Here is a 14727-nt window from a genome sequence, read left to right as displayed (position 1 = left end):
GAACAGTTTCAGCTTCATTTTTGCTCCGGAAAGACATTGGGTAGTGGGTTGGACAATGGGGAAATATTAGTAAACGTTATATAAAATTGTTGGTCTTGTGCTTCTATTTAACACATCATTATGGGGAAGAAACACAAAAAGCACAGGCCTGAATGGAGGACGGTTGATGGTGAGCATTGAGTTATTTTTTGTCACTTTTTACGCGTTGCAAACATTGATTTTGGTATCGTTTGAGTAGTTACCTAGCAAGTCAGCTGGCTAACTACATAGCTGTTTTGCTTTTCCAACCAGTATAACTCTAACTTGAATGTCATTTGAATATTTACACCGAGATGTGAATAATACAATTAACGTTAAATATCAGAGCAAAGTAAGCGACGCACATTGTGCTCTCACCTTCATTGAATGGCAGCTTTGAAGATGCTAATGTTGCAGCATTGGTACGTGCATTCTGTTGGCAAGAAAGTCAGTGAATGCATACATAAATAACGTAATTCTTTGGGATGTGTGTGTGACACTGAGATAATGGCACATTTCATCATGGAAAATTGTTGCGTTTCCCTGTGTCTGCGAAGGTTATGAAGACAAACCTCTGGAGAAACCATTGAAGCTGGTGCTGAAAGTGGGAGGCAACGAGGTTACTGAGCTCTCCGGTTCTGGACATGACTCTAGTTACTATGATGACAGATCTGACCATGAACGCGAACGCCACAAAGAAAAGAAGAAGAAAAAGAAGAAGAAATCAGAAAAGGACAAAGACAAGCACGTAGATGATGAGGAGAGAAGAAGACGGAAGGCAAGTGAATGAGCAGTCACTGATGGCAGACTCATTCTGCATGCAATATTCTTTGTGTGTGTGTGTGTTTGTGTGTGTGTGTGTTAACAATTTTAGTTGCTTGCAGGAAGAAAAGAAGAAAAAGAAGGAGCTAAGGGAGCAGAGTGAAAATGCTGCTGCAAGTGCAAGTGCACCACCACCAGCACCACCACCACCAATTGAGCCCTTTGTTCTGCCAAAACCTGTTGAGGTGAGAACATGACAGCTGACATGCTGCTACTCTGTATTCATATGATTGAAATTAGTACACCAATTTCAATATCTACATCTGCTGTTTTGTTCGTCCATAGCCAGTAGAGGAAAAGAAGCGGAAACGGGACAAGTTTTATGCAGAGGAAGGCATCGATGAGTTCCATCCAAGGATTAAGGTTGAAGTTGAACAGGCGGGTGACAGGCCTGTCCGAGCTTGCAGGACCCAGCAAGGTAAGCTGTGTGCAGAAACCGCAAACTGTTACTCTGGGATGTGAAAGATGGTGCACAAAACTAATCAACAAGCAAGAGGAAATGTGAATTCATCCTAATATAAAATCCTAATGAATTCATCCTAATGTCCTCATGTAGAGCAAAAAGGTAACATCTTAATATACTCAAATTAAACAGTATGATTATGTGTAGTTGTGATGGCTGCCTGTGGACCTTAGTACACCAGAAGCATATTTCAGTGTTTGGGTTGTGTTGTACTTAATGGAGCTTTATAATTTGTAAAATACATTTAAACGTTTGGCTTGGTAATAGTATGTGTCAAAGATGGTGTTTTTCTTTGCTTTTGATTACAGAGAGTGAATGTACCCCATTTCAACAGATCCTAGAGCATTTCATTCGACAGCTTCAGAGGTAAGACAGTTGAGAGGATTTTTTATTTGCCTGTGTAACCATTGCAATTGGTCATAACTTTTTTTTTCTCTCTAATAACAGGAAAGACCCCAATGGGTTCTTTGCATTTCCAGTGACAGATGTCATTGCTCCTGGTTATTCCACTATCATTAAGCACCCCATGGACTTCAGCACAATGAAAGACAAGGTCACTGAAAATGAGTACAAAACAGTCACAGAGTTTAAGGTACAGTCTGGTTAATTTAATTGTCTGATACTGAGCCATGACCATTAGTAAATGCTTTCAGTGAATTAAGCTTGCATCATTCACCTGAGTAATGACAACTAAAAATTCTCTCACATCCACAGGCAGATTTCAAGCTCATGTGTGACAATGCTATGCTGTATAATCGACCTGAGACGGTTTACTACAAAGCTGCCAAGAAATTGCTCCACACAGGGTTCAAGATGATGAGCAAAGTAAATATCTTACACCTGCCACACTAAAATATATTTAAAATATTTCTGTTTTATGACTAAAATGTCTGACAAAAATGTTTTAATTTTGCTGCTCATTCTCATACTGGTTTTGACACCAGCTGCAGTCAACAGTGATCACTCATGTTGGAGTCAGATGCCTGTACTGTTTGCCTGTCTGTAATGGTCTCTTTTTCATCTGTCCACAGGAGCGACTCCTGACGTTGAAGCGCAGCATGTCTTTCATGCACGACATGGATTTCTCCCAGCAGGCGGCCATTTTGGGCGATGAAGACATCGCTGCCGAAGAGCCAGAGCCTGCCGTCATCCCCATGCCTGTGGAGTCAGCCAAAAAGTCCAAGAAGCAGCCCCTTCACAGAGAGCCTCTCATCAGGTATAAGAACAGGTCCACTTGGACGGCCTCAGTAGAGTATTTAGCTACATCTGATTTGAATGAAGACTGTTTGTTTAAGTATTTGCATTCAGGTGCCTGTATTCAAATGATTATGACCGGCGTATGGTAGCGTAGGTTTTTTTTTTTATTCTTCAGTAAATTGGTCGCCCACCCGCTGCACGGGACCCTCCAAAAGGAGGGTAGGGCGGACACAGTTTTCTGTGAATATCTCGAGAACCGTATGGACTAGGATGATCAAAGTTTTTTTGTATGTTGGTCTCTCAACTTTGTATGGGCCATCTCAACCCATTCCATAACCACTCATTTGTGGTATAGCGCCACCTTGTTAAAAATGAAAAAGCAAAAATGAGGTGTAAAAATGAGTTGTAATCACAGGTATCTTTGACTAACATGTTCAAAACTGTACAATTATGACACCCTCTGAATGCATGGCACGTTTCGTGGAATTCCGTTCATGGAGGGGGGGCATACAATAAATTAATTTATGTGTACATTTAGTGACTGTACCCCAATCGACCTATAGCTGGTGTATATATAGTATAAGTATATACTCTTTTGATCCCGTGAGGGAAATTTGGTCTCAATCAAATGTATCATTTATCCCAATCCGTGAATTAGTAAAACACACTCAGCACACAGTGAGGTGAAGCACACACTAATCCCGGCGCAGTGAGCTGCCTGCAACAACAGCGGCGCTCGGGGAGCAGTGAGGGGTTAGGTGCCTTGCTCAAGGGCACTTCAGCCGTGCCTACTGGTCGGGGTTTGAACCGGCAACCCTCCGGTTACAAGTCCAAAGCGCTAACCAGTAGGCCAACACGCACGCACGCACATACGCAAATGCAACACACATATGCACACACTCATTTACATACACAAAAGTTGCAATAGTAGGGGATAGAGTAGGAGATGGAGGCAAAGCGTGACTTATTTTTGTGGAGAGAATGTCTGATCAGCAGTCATATTTTGTACCGCTATGCGGTACATCTAGTTCCTGGGAGTAATGCTTGCATTGGTTTTCCAGTCCAGTTGGAAACATCTTGGCAATAATGATTGTGACTCAGATTGGTCACTAAGATTAGTAACTCATTTGTTAGCATTGTCTAATGTGTTGTGTATATGTGTGTCGCCTTATGTGATCCAGTGATATTTATGAGCCAGAGGGAAATGCCTGCAGCTTGACAGACAGCACAGCAGAAGAGCATGTTCTGGCCCTAGTGGAGCACGCTGCTGATGAAGCACGAGATCGCATCAACCGTTTCATGCCCAGCTCCAAGGTACAGCAACACCCCCGTGGGCATGCTGCAATGCTGACATGTTTTTTTGTGTTTTTTCCGTATATTTTGGTTAAACCTCTGCTTCTGAATCTTTAGATTGGTTACCTAAGGAAAGAGGGAGAGGGTCTCCTCTACACTGTTGTCAATCAGCAGGAACCAGATGCGGAAGGTAGAGTTGTTCATACAGATCTAACAACATGGGTGCTTTTGTTGCCATCATCGGAATGAATGAGAAGTATTGCATTACATTTCTGCTAACCCTGTTCTCAATTAGATCTTTGTGATTTTTTTTTTTGTTTCAGAGGAGGAGACCCATCCTGTTGATCTGAGTTCACTATCAAATAAGCTCTTACCTGGTCTAACAGCACTGGGATTCAAAGATGACCGGAGACACAAAGGTGCGTCCTTTGGCGTGCACATGTGCAACCGCCTTAGAGTCTTTTCTGTGTCTCCTCATTAGGGTCAACCAGTCATGTGAAGATGTGTTTAATTGGTGGCCAGTTGATTTCACAATGTCAGTGTGTAAGTCATTGGTGTCCTCCTCCGCCCTTGCAGTGACGTTCCTCAGCAGTGCGTACAACACGCAGACCCTCCAGAACAACTCCATCTATCCTGACCTGCTCCCAGAGGAGATGGACGTGCTCTACTCGGCCTACGGGGACGAGACGGGAGTGCAGTGCGCCCTCAGGTAACGTGGCACAGCACCAATCAGAACTCTTGTACAGTCTTACCGGGGCTGGGAGATGGGGACTGAACTAATGGTCCTTTCCTGTGCATGGTGCCACAGTCTCCAGGAGTTTGTGAAGGGCTGCGGAGGCATCACCAAGAAGCTTGTGGATGAATTACTGGACAAGATGACGGGTGGGGATCACTCCAAATCAGTGTTCCAGATTCGACAGGTACAACATATACAGGACCTTATCAGTTAATTCCACTGTGTTTTGTATGCCTATGTCTTAACTGGTGTCTTTTAGCAATAGTTGGTAATGGTGTGCTGTGAAAGCTTTTCTTATGCACTCTGTACTGTCCTTTTTTTTTTATCTGTCAGTATTTTATTGTTCCACCTACCTGCCCAGGGACTATGGTGAAAATGGGAAATATATTTGCTATAATCTAGCACAATGCATCTATTAATGTTTATTGTGCACTGTCCCTGTTGAAATAAATAAATAAATAAATTACATTACATCACATTACCGGTACATTACATTACACTATGTTGTCTAGCTGGGAACACAGAAAACATGGTGTATATCCTGGATAGCATGTGGGAACATTATGTGTTTGTCTTTAACATGATTATATACCATCAAAACTAAATTTAAAGATGATGCCGGAAGTAGTTGTTTATGGAAAAAAAAAAAACACTTAAGACATTTTCATAAAATGTTTCATCAAATGATGGTATAGTGTTGTTTATTTAATTTTTCAGAAAAGAAACATGTCTGCTACACCAGATGAAACCAAGACTAACATCTCTGATATGCAGGTAAGCAGGCTTCATAATAACTAGTTTATAAACAGCAATCCAGCACATTCACATATCTGATAATTGAGCAATGCCATGAGTGAGAGTGGCATAATCCATTTCTCACTCAATAACTGTCGAATGTGACATGAAATTGCCGCTCTCTGGCTTTGAATGAATTGAGCGTTCAATTCAGTGCAAAATGTGGAATTGAAGAGCTGTAAAGAGTCTGAGGGAGGATGTCCTGAGATATCGCCACTCACCATGACTCATGGAATGCCTCTCGTCCAATCAGAAATGAATAAATAGATTTGTATATTTTATAACTTTTGTATCATCATGGTGTTCATTGCTGTGCATCCTATCAGCAGGATGGAAGTGGGACATCAGGAGAGAGCAGCTCAATGCTGGATTTCATGTCTATGAAGAGCTATCCTGACATGTCTCTTGATATGTCCATGCTGAACAATCTGGGTGAGTTCTAATATTCTTTTGCTTCTGGCACACATCCAAGTCCGAGACCAAGTTCACAGTCTTGACATGTCTGCCTGTCTGTCTGTCTGTCTGTCTGTGTCTGCCTGCCTGTCTGCCTGCGCTCCCTGCACCCTTTCAGGTAAGACGGTGAAGAAAGAGCCGGAACACGACGAGGGCCACCAGCACTTTGACGACACTGCCAAGCTCCTGCAGGAGTTCCAGGACACACAGGTGGACAGGGTGGGCTCCAGGCCCTCATCCAACCTTTCCTCCCTCTCCAACGCCTCTGAACGAGACCAGCACCACCTGGGTAAGAAGGCCACTCACTCAGAAGTCAAGGCCTGTCATTACATTCAATGCCCATACCCATCCACTCCACAGATTGGAATCGCATTTATTATTATTTTTTTTCTAATTTTTTTTTTTAATATCAATCAATTATTTAATATCAATAGACCCAAATGTAATATAAACAGATGCAAAATCTCAGATGTCCTCTTTTACTTTATACATTATGTCATTTGTCGTCATGACGACTCAACTTGGCCCCTTTTCATCCTGTGTTGTGCAGGGAGTCCAGCACACCTTGGTGTTGGAGATCAGTCAGAGATGATGCACGACCCGTATGAGTTTCTCCAGTCTCCTGAACCAGGCACCACTGCCAACAGCTGATGGATGCACTTTCCCCTTCCAATCTAATGTCCGCTTGTACATGGGCTTTCTTTTGTGTAATGTGTCTTTGATTACAATTGATTGGACTGGCTTACTATGTCCGCTGAGTATGTATGTTGTGATGTAAGTTGTACAGATTCATTTGTATTGCCTGGTCATGTTTGAGAATAAATGCTCTACCAGCATTTTTTTAAACAATGTTATTGTGTTTGTGTCTTTTGTCTGGGAGCAGCAAAGATATTCTGGATACTTTTCTCGCAGGCTGCCTTAGCTGTTAGTACAGTTTACAGTCATGGTTTACATGCTCAGAAAAGTATGTTCTCCAATGTATTATGTAGACCGCCATCCAGTTTCCTGATGACCTCATTCAGCGTTTTCTCATTTTTTATTTAGCAGGCATTGATAAAATTGTCTCAACAAAAAAAATGTTGCCTGTTAAGCCATATACCTGTAACACCTTTCTCCTTTGTTGAATTACGCTGTAGATCCCTGATAAAACACTTTTTGTATCGCATCAATCGGGTGTTACGATGTTTGTCTGTAACTTGCTTACAAATATTTATATCAAAAGAAAATTTCCATCAAATTTGCATTTGAGTGTACAACAGATGCACATAGACTGAAATAGCAAATCGAAAGCTGTGATGTCACCACGAAAGAACCCAGAAAGGTTTCTATTTTAATATTTCCAGTGCACTTGGACAGTTGATGACGGCCAGTGAACGCGAAACGTCACTGCTGATTTATTTTTTCATCTATGACGTTTTCAAAGAAAAAAAGATTCAAGCCAATTGAAAGTAACAGTTTTAGATACAGCACACAATTAACTGAAAATCCAATTGTGTGTAAATCACAGCAAGGAGGAATAGGTAGCCTAAGCTAAAACATACAGGGTTCCCACTCTAAGTCAAATGTAAAATTCCATGATATTTCCCTGACAAAAAAAAAGAATTTCCATGCCTTACTGTATAATGAATGGTACAATATAAGTATTTCACCTAATTCACCACCTAAGTATTTCAGAGCGGCCACGTAGCTTTCAAGAATCTTACTTTTTTAGAGCGGGAGATGCCTAATTGGGCATTGAATAAACAAAGACTTTCCAAAATTCAGTGATATTCCAGAAATTCCATGACCCGTGGGAACCCTGAAATATGGATATAATTGAAAGGAAAACATTTAAAAGTTTAAATTGCATAGCCTATCACTTCTGCTTGGGTAATGGAAAGATCTTTGGCCTCTGACCATACTAGTAGTTCAAGTGAAGGCCTTTAGGACCTTGCGGTTTTGCGTCCAACTAAACTGTTTCCATAGCAGTAGGCTATCAGAAACCCCAGGAGATAACTTCAACTAGATGTCGGCGGCGTAAAGAAGGCTATACTGTTCCAATTCCAAACATCCAAGCGTACGTTTAGAAAATTATCGTTTTTATTATGTTCATTAATTTAACATAATTTCATTCGCTTCAGTTGCTTTGCCGTTCCCTAGTGTTTGAAAATCTTCAGTCTGAAAACTCACCTGCCAAACTATTTATGGTAACCTGAAATAATGGAAAAGTGCGTTCAGCATAGAAGAATTAGTAAGTGTGCCTTTAAAGTTGGTCGCTCCTAACACTACTGGTAAAGGTAAGTGCCCTGTGGATATATTTTCTGTTTAGTCTCTTCGCATATTCTAACCTCAAACTGTTTGTGAAATGAATTGCTCCTCATTGTGATGCTCCTGTCCGTTCACCGTTTAGCCTAAGTAAAAACGCCTGAGATCGTTGGCAGAGGACAGTCTAGCTCTGTAAATTATGGAAAACAAACATGCGGTGGTTCGAAACGAGCCATAAACAATGCCAAGTTGCCAACCAATCAACACAAGTGTCTTAGGAGCATTGGAGGAATTCCTATGTTGGCTGTTGAGCGCAAAACAACAACTTTTCGGAAAACCGAAATTAATTGTCACCTTCTGCATCTTTAGTTATACGCCTTTGAATAAAAAGACCCATTTGATCTAAATCTACAATTAGTTATTACTTATTGACATATCAATGTGAATCTTGAATTATTGAAGGATTGTCGCGCCACCTTATCAATGTTCACGTTTACGTCATAATAATAAGTGGGCCAGCCATATGCTTGCAGCTTGCGTCCAGTGAAGTTTTGTCACCAATTACCGCCTACCACATAACGCACATTTAATATGGCCAAGTCGCATAGAGTAAAGATAGCCTGTAACCTATTTAGACTTTTGTCAGTAACAGCTTATTCATTTCTGGCCATAAAGTTATGTGGTTTTAAAGGTGTTGGGCCATTGTCAGCGTCAGTGGCTATAACTACGTCAGGCTATTTGTTACGCAAAGCTGCGTTTATGGTGTCACCATCACAGAGAGTAATACGAAGCCTGGGATTTACGAGTTAATTTAGCCTACTAGACAACCGTCTCTCATTTTGCACGATAGGACGCTATCTCAAGGCCTATTTCACGTGATTATCTCGAGCTTCAAGAAAATACTATTGGTAAATTACTGATTTGCAATATGTTGCTTAGATTATCCATCTGTTGAGCTGTTTATTTGTGTTAAATACTCCTGTTCACCACTAAATAGATACTTATAGTCATTCAGGAACAAATGAATTAGCTCTGAATTTCACAGCTCACTCACTGAATTTCACAGCTCACTCTCACCTCACCCCTGCCCTCAGATGAGGTGCTGCGATCGGCACCTGAGGCGGACCGAGCCGGCCCCAGGGGGCAGCCGCAACGAGCTGGTGACCCCACCGCCGCGCTCTCGCCGCAACGGCTGGTCCGGAAAACCGGAGAACCTGCAGCTGATTTCCTATTTGACCTACACGTACTTCGTTATCGTTGGATTTGGCATCTTCATTCCACTGCTGCCCACCCCATGGAACTTGATGGCCTATGGTGTATCCTTTACTGTGTTTGAGTAGATGCAAGGTTGGGCTTCGAAAGCAACTTAGCAAGTCTTAGGATGGACAGGTGCGTGATTAGCTCTGTGTTCATCTTCATATTTTCACCATTTGATATGTAAAAGGGTAGGACAGTGTGTCTTGCTGAAATGTTACTGTTTATGTGGTCTAATCCTGTAAGTCACCACCAAGTCAGTCTCCTCTGTACATGTCAACACTCACTTGTCATTTCTAAGCATCTCCATTTTGATTGGATTTGGCACTTCTCTTGTTTGTGGTTAACATGAAGACTGGTAATGCTGCAAGCATCAAGCTATCAAAGTGCTGGCCTGTCTGCTCACAGTCCCTAAAGATCATCCTGTCATCTGAATGCAAATGTTTTGTGTTGTACTCTTTTGGCCCATGGCATGGGGACTGCACGGATGGTGTTGGCCGTGGCTGAGATGAGAGCAGAGGTCTGATCCGTGTGGCTGGCAGGGAGTCAGGGCAGCTGTGCTGGCTGTGCCTCCAGGAGCCTCGTCTTCCCAGACGGCCACCGCACACACACCCCTGCTGTGGCATGCTGGGGGGTTAATAGGCTCTTGACGTCAGGGCTGTCAATGTGCACACTAGCGCATTGGTGGACACATAGAAGGGTGTTTCATGGAGAGCTGACTGCACTCTACACACTATGAGGTTTTTGTAAGCAGTGCTGGGTCTTGCCTGTTTTTTTTCTCTGTCTGAGGCTCAAATGTCAGACAATAATCAGGAGCTTATCTGTGGTTCCCTTTTTTAAAATAGGTGTGTTGATATACAGAACATCTAGATTCTTACCTCTCTTTCCAGTCGCTCTCTTTCCAAGTTTTACCTTGACTTCAATCTACACAGCTGCTTGGATTTCTCTTTATTGTTCATCTAGTTACCCACATTGCATCTGTGACCATAGACCCAGCAGAACCCAGTGTGCGCGCTAGAAACTACTCCACTACCTTGCCGACCTTTGACAAAAACAAACACGCACATGTCATCCTTGACCTACACTGTAAAATCTGTGATATTGATGTGTGAGTGTACTGTCCTCATCAGAAGTCTGTTTGTGAAATATTTTCACTTTCAAACTGATTTCTTTTTTTACAAAGATTGTGCATGACCCTGAGTTATTCTCATCTCCATGTTACTTCTGTGCTGTTTCCCCTTTGTGTTGCTATCTGCAGGGGCCCTCGAGCCAAACACTGCAAGACTTGCAACAAATGTGTTACAGACTTTGACCACCACTGCATATATCTGAATAATTGTGTGGGAAGGAGGAACTACTGGTAAGAGGAAACTTGACTTAAAGTATAATGTTTTTCTTTGGTTGCCATCAGGGCACTTTCAGCACCACAATTTTGTTCCTCTTCAGACATGTAGTCACGAGCAGTCTCTTTGTAATGCCTGCATGCTCTGGGTTTTAATGTCACAGTGCTACCTACCTGTAACCGTCCTGTGGCCTTGACCCATAGCCTTCAGTGGTGTTCTACGAATGGAGTACATTAGGGCAGCCGTGGCCTACTGGTTAGCACTTCGGACCTGTAACCGGAGGGTTGCCGGTTCGAATCCCGACCAGTAGGCACGGCTGAAGTGCCCTTGAGCAAGGCACCTAACCCCTCACTGCTCCCTGAGCGCCGCTGTTGATGCAGGCAGCTCACTGCGCCGGGATTAGTGTGTGCTTCACCTCACTGTGTGCTGTGTGTGTTTCACTAATTCACGGATTGGGATAAATGCAGAGACCAAATTTCCCTCACGGGATCAAAAGAGTATATATACTTATACTTATACTTATGATATTTCAGATTAGTAAATCCACTGATGAGAGAAGGAAGCCCACTTTGTTGTTCCAGGGTGTGGTGCTAAAACACATTCAAAGATGGCCTTTTTCCAGACATGGTTAAAAACATTTGTAAAAAGTTTCTACATATTTATTTCTAAAAAAGAATGTGTGTGGATATTTGTATTGGTTAGAATGTTGCTTCTTTTATCTAACTACGTTGCTTTTAATGGTCCAACCGGCAGGTTTTTCTTTGTGACCGCGTTGACTGCTGCTATTGGAGTGTTGCTGCTGCTTCTCATTGTTCTCTTCATCTTCATTGAGCACTTTTTGAACCCAGCCGTACTCCGCACCGCGCCTCAGTTTCAGGGTAAGAGGACTGACTGATTGCTCTCTGAGCAAACATGCATTAGTTTGAATGCTGCCATGGTTACAATAAAGGCCTGACTGTTAGCTGGGAAGCTACATGCAAAATGGATGCTCCCTTTCAGATTACTTTCAGACATAGAAGTATGTCATGCGGCATCTTTTCAGTCTGTACCTGTCTGCTCAGGTCTGAATAACTCCACGTGGTTGGTGTTCCTACCGCTGGCTCCTGTGCAGACCAGCTCTGTTGGACTCTTGGTAGTGAGCAGCTTCACCATTATACTGGCGCTGGTTTACTTTCTGGTTTTGGTTCACCTGCTGGGATTTCATATATTTCTCTGTGAGTATGAAGAATAGGTATTTTTGCAGGTGTGTAAGATATTTAGAAAAGAAAGACTGAAGGCCACAAATGGACGTGTAGCATAAATGGCTAACATTTTGTTTCTTTATGTGTACAGTGACGAATAAGGTTACTACATATGAGTACATCATGAAAAAGCGGCAGGCACGGAACAATCGTGATGTAGAATCGGGGCGGAAGCAATCCCGACCCACAAGTGCAGAATCAGCAAAGGTAAGACAACCTCCTCTCAGCCTCCTCTCAGTCTTAGCCCCCTTTAGCACAGGCTCATTTGACTGAGCAGGACCTTTTGTTAGGCTACATCATTGTCCTGTGTTTTGTTTTCAGCCACAGCCTTCTGTGAATGTATCTGTGGACTGTGAATCACCTATGCCCAGTCTGACCAGTCAAACCAGTCATAGCAGGTGAGGCTTTAACTTAATGAGACAATTGACCAACTGACCCGTTCTGATTACAGGACATGTTATTAAGTTGCTTTTGTGTTGTCTTTGTAGTGCGGAGTACGAGGATGAGAGGAAAGAACTTGCCGCACGTCTCTCTATGGCTATTTGTGCAGAGGTACATGCAATTAGTTTGTTTTTCATGAAACATATCTATTTTAAGATTGGACATTTGACATCTGCACCAAAACTGTGTATATTGTTTTTGTTTTTTTTAATGAAACATCTAATTCAACAAATCTATTTTAAGATTTGACATTGCATTTGACATCTGTGCCAAAACTGTGTGTGTTGCAGCTGCGGCGTCTTCAGATTTTGTCATCACCTGGCCCGAACAATTACTACAGCACTAGAGCATCAACTGAGATGATGCCAGGTGAGTTTGAGCAACACCTTACAAACTCAGAATGCTATCATTCATTGCATGGTGCACTGAAAGCTAGTGGTGTTTTAGTTGGTCCATATTATGGTGTAAATGTTTGGGAAGATCAGTTGTCGACATTGGAAAACTTCCATCTTCTTATATTTTGAGTTGTTTCCCAACATAATATTTTCAGAAGAGAAAACATCAACATGTTAAGTTAGTTTTGGGTGTCATCCAGTCTTAGGCATACCTAATGTAAAAAAAGAAAATCAACGAACATCTACAGGAGGTTTCTCTTGGGTGGTCCACTCCAACCACTGGCTTCGTGGTTTGGCTTCATTCTCCTGATGAGGAGTCTTTCATTTTAGGGGAGGATCTGTCGATTGAGCAGGTCATTCAGAGACCCAGTCTGCACCATAATCCTGAACAATCAAACTAATTCAAAATATTTGAGGAAACTAATTACGGTACCTTGAAATTTGAAAATGATTTACTCAATTTAGGCTAAAATAAATATTGGATTTGAGTACCAGTAGCTGAAGTATTTATATTTAAGCTGACTTAAGGTAATTATTAAATGACACAAAATCATATTTGCATTTTAGTTCAATTTTTTTGGTGTGGTTGTGGTTTAACATGGAGTTGATACTCATGATGATGTGCTTGCATATTCACACAGGTATGAGGGCCCTCAGTGAGTCCCTCAGCTGGACTGGACTACAGCAGGTGGTGGTGAATGGAGAGCAGGGCAGTGAGATGTCCACGGAAGCGACTCCTGTTATCCAGAACCCCCTGGGCAGCTCTGTCATAGGCACCGCAGCAGTCGAGCAGCAGCTGAGTGTGGACGCAAGGTCCGAGTCGGCCCTCTCCCAGCAGTGAGGGAAGTGCCTCGGCTCGACCGGAAACCTTCTCGACCTGGACCGTAATGGTTATTTGACAATACGACTACTGATTCTGAATTATGGAATATGGCTGACCAGAAGATATCGATAGATATTTTTTTGACCTGAATCGTGATGATTTTTTGAAAATGGATATGACTACTTATTCTGAATTTTGACGGTGAATATGGATTATGGATGAGCATAAAATATTGAAAGATATTTTTTGACCTGGACCCTGATGGTTTTCTGACAATGGACACGACTACTAATTCTGAATTTTGACGATGAATATGGAATATGGCTGACTGGAAGATATATACAAAATAATTTTGTAATATATTGAATATTTTGGAAACATGGCTATTTTTTCATGGATAGAAGTTTTCACTGATCTTTTCAAGTGTGGAACCTGACTGGAAGCATCTTGCACCTTCATTTATTAACTTAATGATGAATGCATACTTGAATCTTTTTTTTATCATTTTTTTCATTTTTAACTAAATAAATGTCTTGACAGCAAGTAATGCGTCTGTCATAAGAGTATTGTGTTTCCACTCATGATGATAAGATAGAAGATTTTGTCCAATACAACAATACAAATGGACAGTATTTTTCAACCACATGATGGGGCTGTTGAACATAAATATTTGTTCGGCTGTGTGTGACTCTCCTGTGTTCACAGTTAAAAATAGCATCTGATTGTTGGGTTGTAGGAGATGTGTTTGTCCATCCGCCGTGATGGTTTCACATTGCCTGGTGCCCCTGGCAGCCCACACCTCAGTGTTCTGCTGTATCATCTGCCTGGCCCCAGTGATGAAAGGATTACATAATCTGCTGGGTGCATCTTCAGCAGTTGTCTAACATGAAAGAAATTGGCCCTGGTGAATCTGAGCCACAATAATGAGCCACTTGCATGTATTACAGGATGTGGAGAGAGCAGAGCGATAATTGCATAATATTTGTTTTTGTAAATAAGAATAGCATCATGGAAGTGTACACATGCTATATCTAATTTCGGTAGGCTACATATCTTCTGAGTCTGTATTCTGGGATGTGGCTTAATCTTGATCCTGATGGGGGGAAATGCTTTCCCATGGGAGGGAGAAGGGAAAAGATCACTGGCCCTTGCTCACCCAGCCACAGAAGACATCCTGTGCTCGGCCAAAGGCCAAAAATGCACTTCCTG

General features: G+C 42.1%; 2 protein-coding genes across 4 annotated transcripts; both read left to right on the top strand.

Moving 5' to 3' along the window:
• The first annotated feature begins 36 nt into the window (after positions 1-36).
• brd9 (bromodomain containing 9) lies at positions 37-6626 on the top strand. 2 transcript variants are annotated; one of them, XM_076280976.1, is made up of 17 exons: positions 37-169; positions 576-796; positions 903-1025; positions 1126-1258; positions 1612-1669; positions 1751-1895; positions 2018-2128; positions 2335-2519; positions 3682-3814; positions 3911-3983; positions 4117-4212; positions 4370-4502; positions 4602-4713; positions 5247-5303; positions 5654-5756; positions 5896-6066; positions 6328-6626. In XM_076280976.1, exons 1-17 carry the CDS (start codon positions 121-123, stop codon positions 6426-6428), a joined length of 2004 nt encoding a protein of 667 aa, XP_076137091.1. In that variant the 5' UTR covers positions 37-120; the 3' UTR covers positions 6429-6626. The 2 variants fall into 2 exon arrangements, with proteins under 2 accessions (XP_076137091.1, XP_076137090.1); XM_076280975.1 differs by having other exon boundaries at positions 5651-5756.
• A 1175-nt stretch (positions 6627-7801) lies between these two features.
• zdhhc11 (zDHHC palmitoyltransferase 11) lies at positions 7802-14061 on the top strand. Of its 2 annotated transcripts, none has more exons than XM_076280972.1 (11): positions 7802-8053; positions 9116-9337; positions 10208-10383; positions 10534-10635; positions 11372-11496; positions 11680-11832; positions 11951-12066; positions 12181-12257; positions 12348-12411; positions 12591-12669; positions 13337-14061. In XM_076280972.1, the coding sequence occupies exons 2-11, from the start codon at positions 9116-9118 to the stop codon at positions 13534-13536; spliced, it is 1314 nt and encodes a 437-aa protein (XP_076137087.1). In that variant the 5' UTR covers positions 7802-8053; the 3' UTR covers positions 13537-14061. The 2 variants fall into 2 exon arrangements, with proteins under 2 accessions (XP_076137087.1, XP_076137086.1); XM_076280971.1 differs by having other exon boundaries at positions 9088-9337.
• Positions 14062-14727: the final 666 nt, after the last annotated feature.

Source organism: Alosa pseudoharengus, unplaced genomic scaffold (genome assembly GCF_046254945.1).
Source record: "Alosa pseudoharengus isolate Yale_2024_CS ecotype anadromous, Long Island Sound unplaced genomic scaffold, YU_APseudo_1.1 YU_APseudo_1.1_scf_12, whole genome shotgun sequence".
NCBI classification, from domain to species: Eukaryota; Metazoa; Chordata; class Actinopteri; order Clupeiformes; family Clupeidae; genus Alosa; species Alosa pseudoharengus.
The sequence above is the reverse complement of the archived record's forward strand: the minus strand, read 5'-3'. Positions and strand labels throughout refer to the sequence as shown.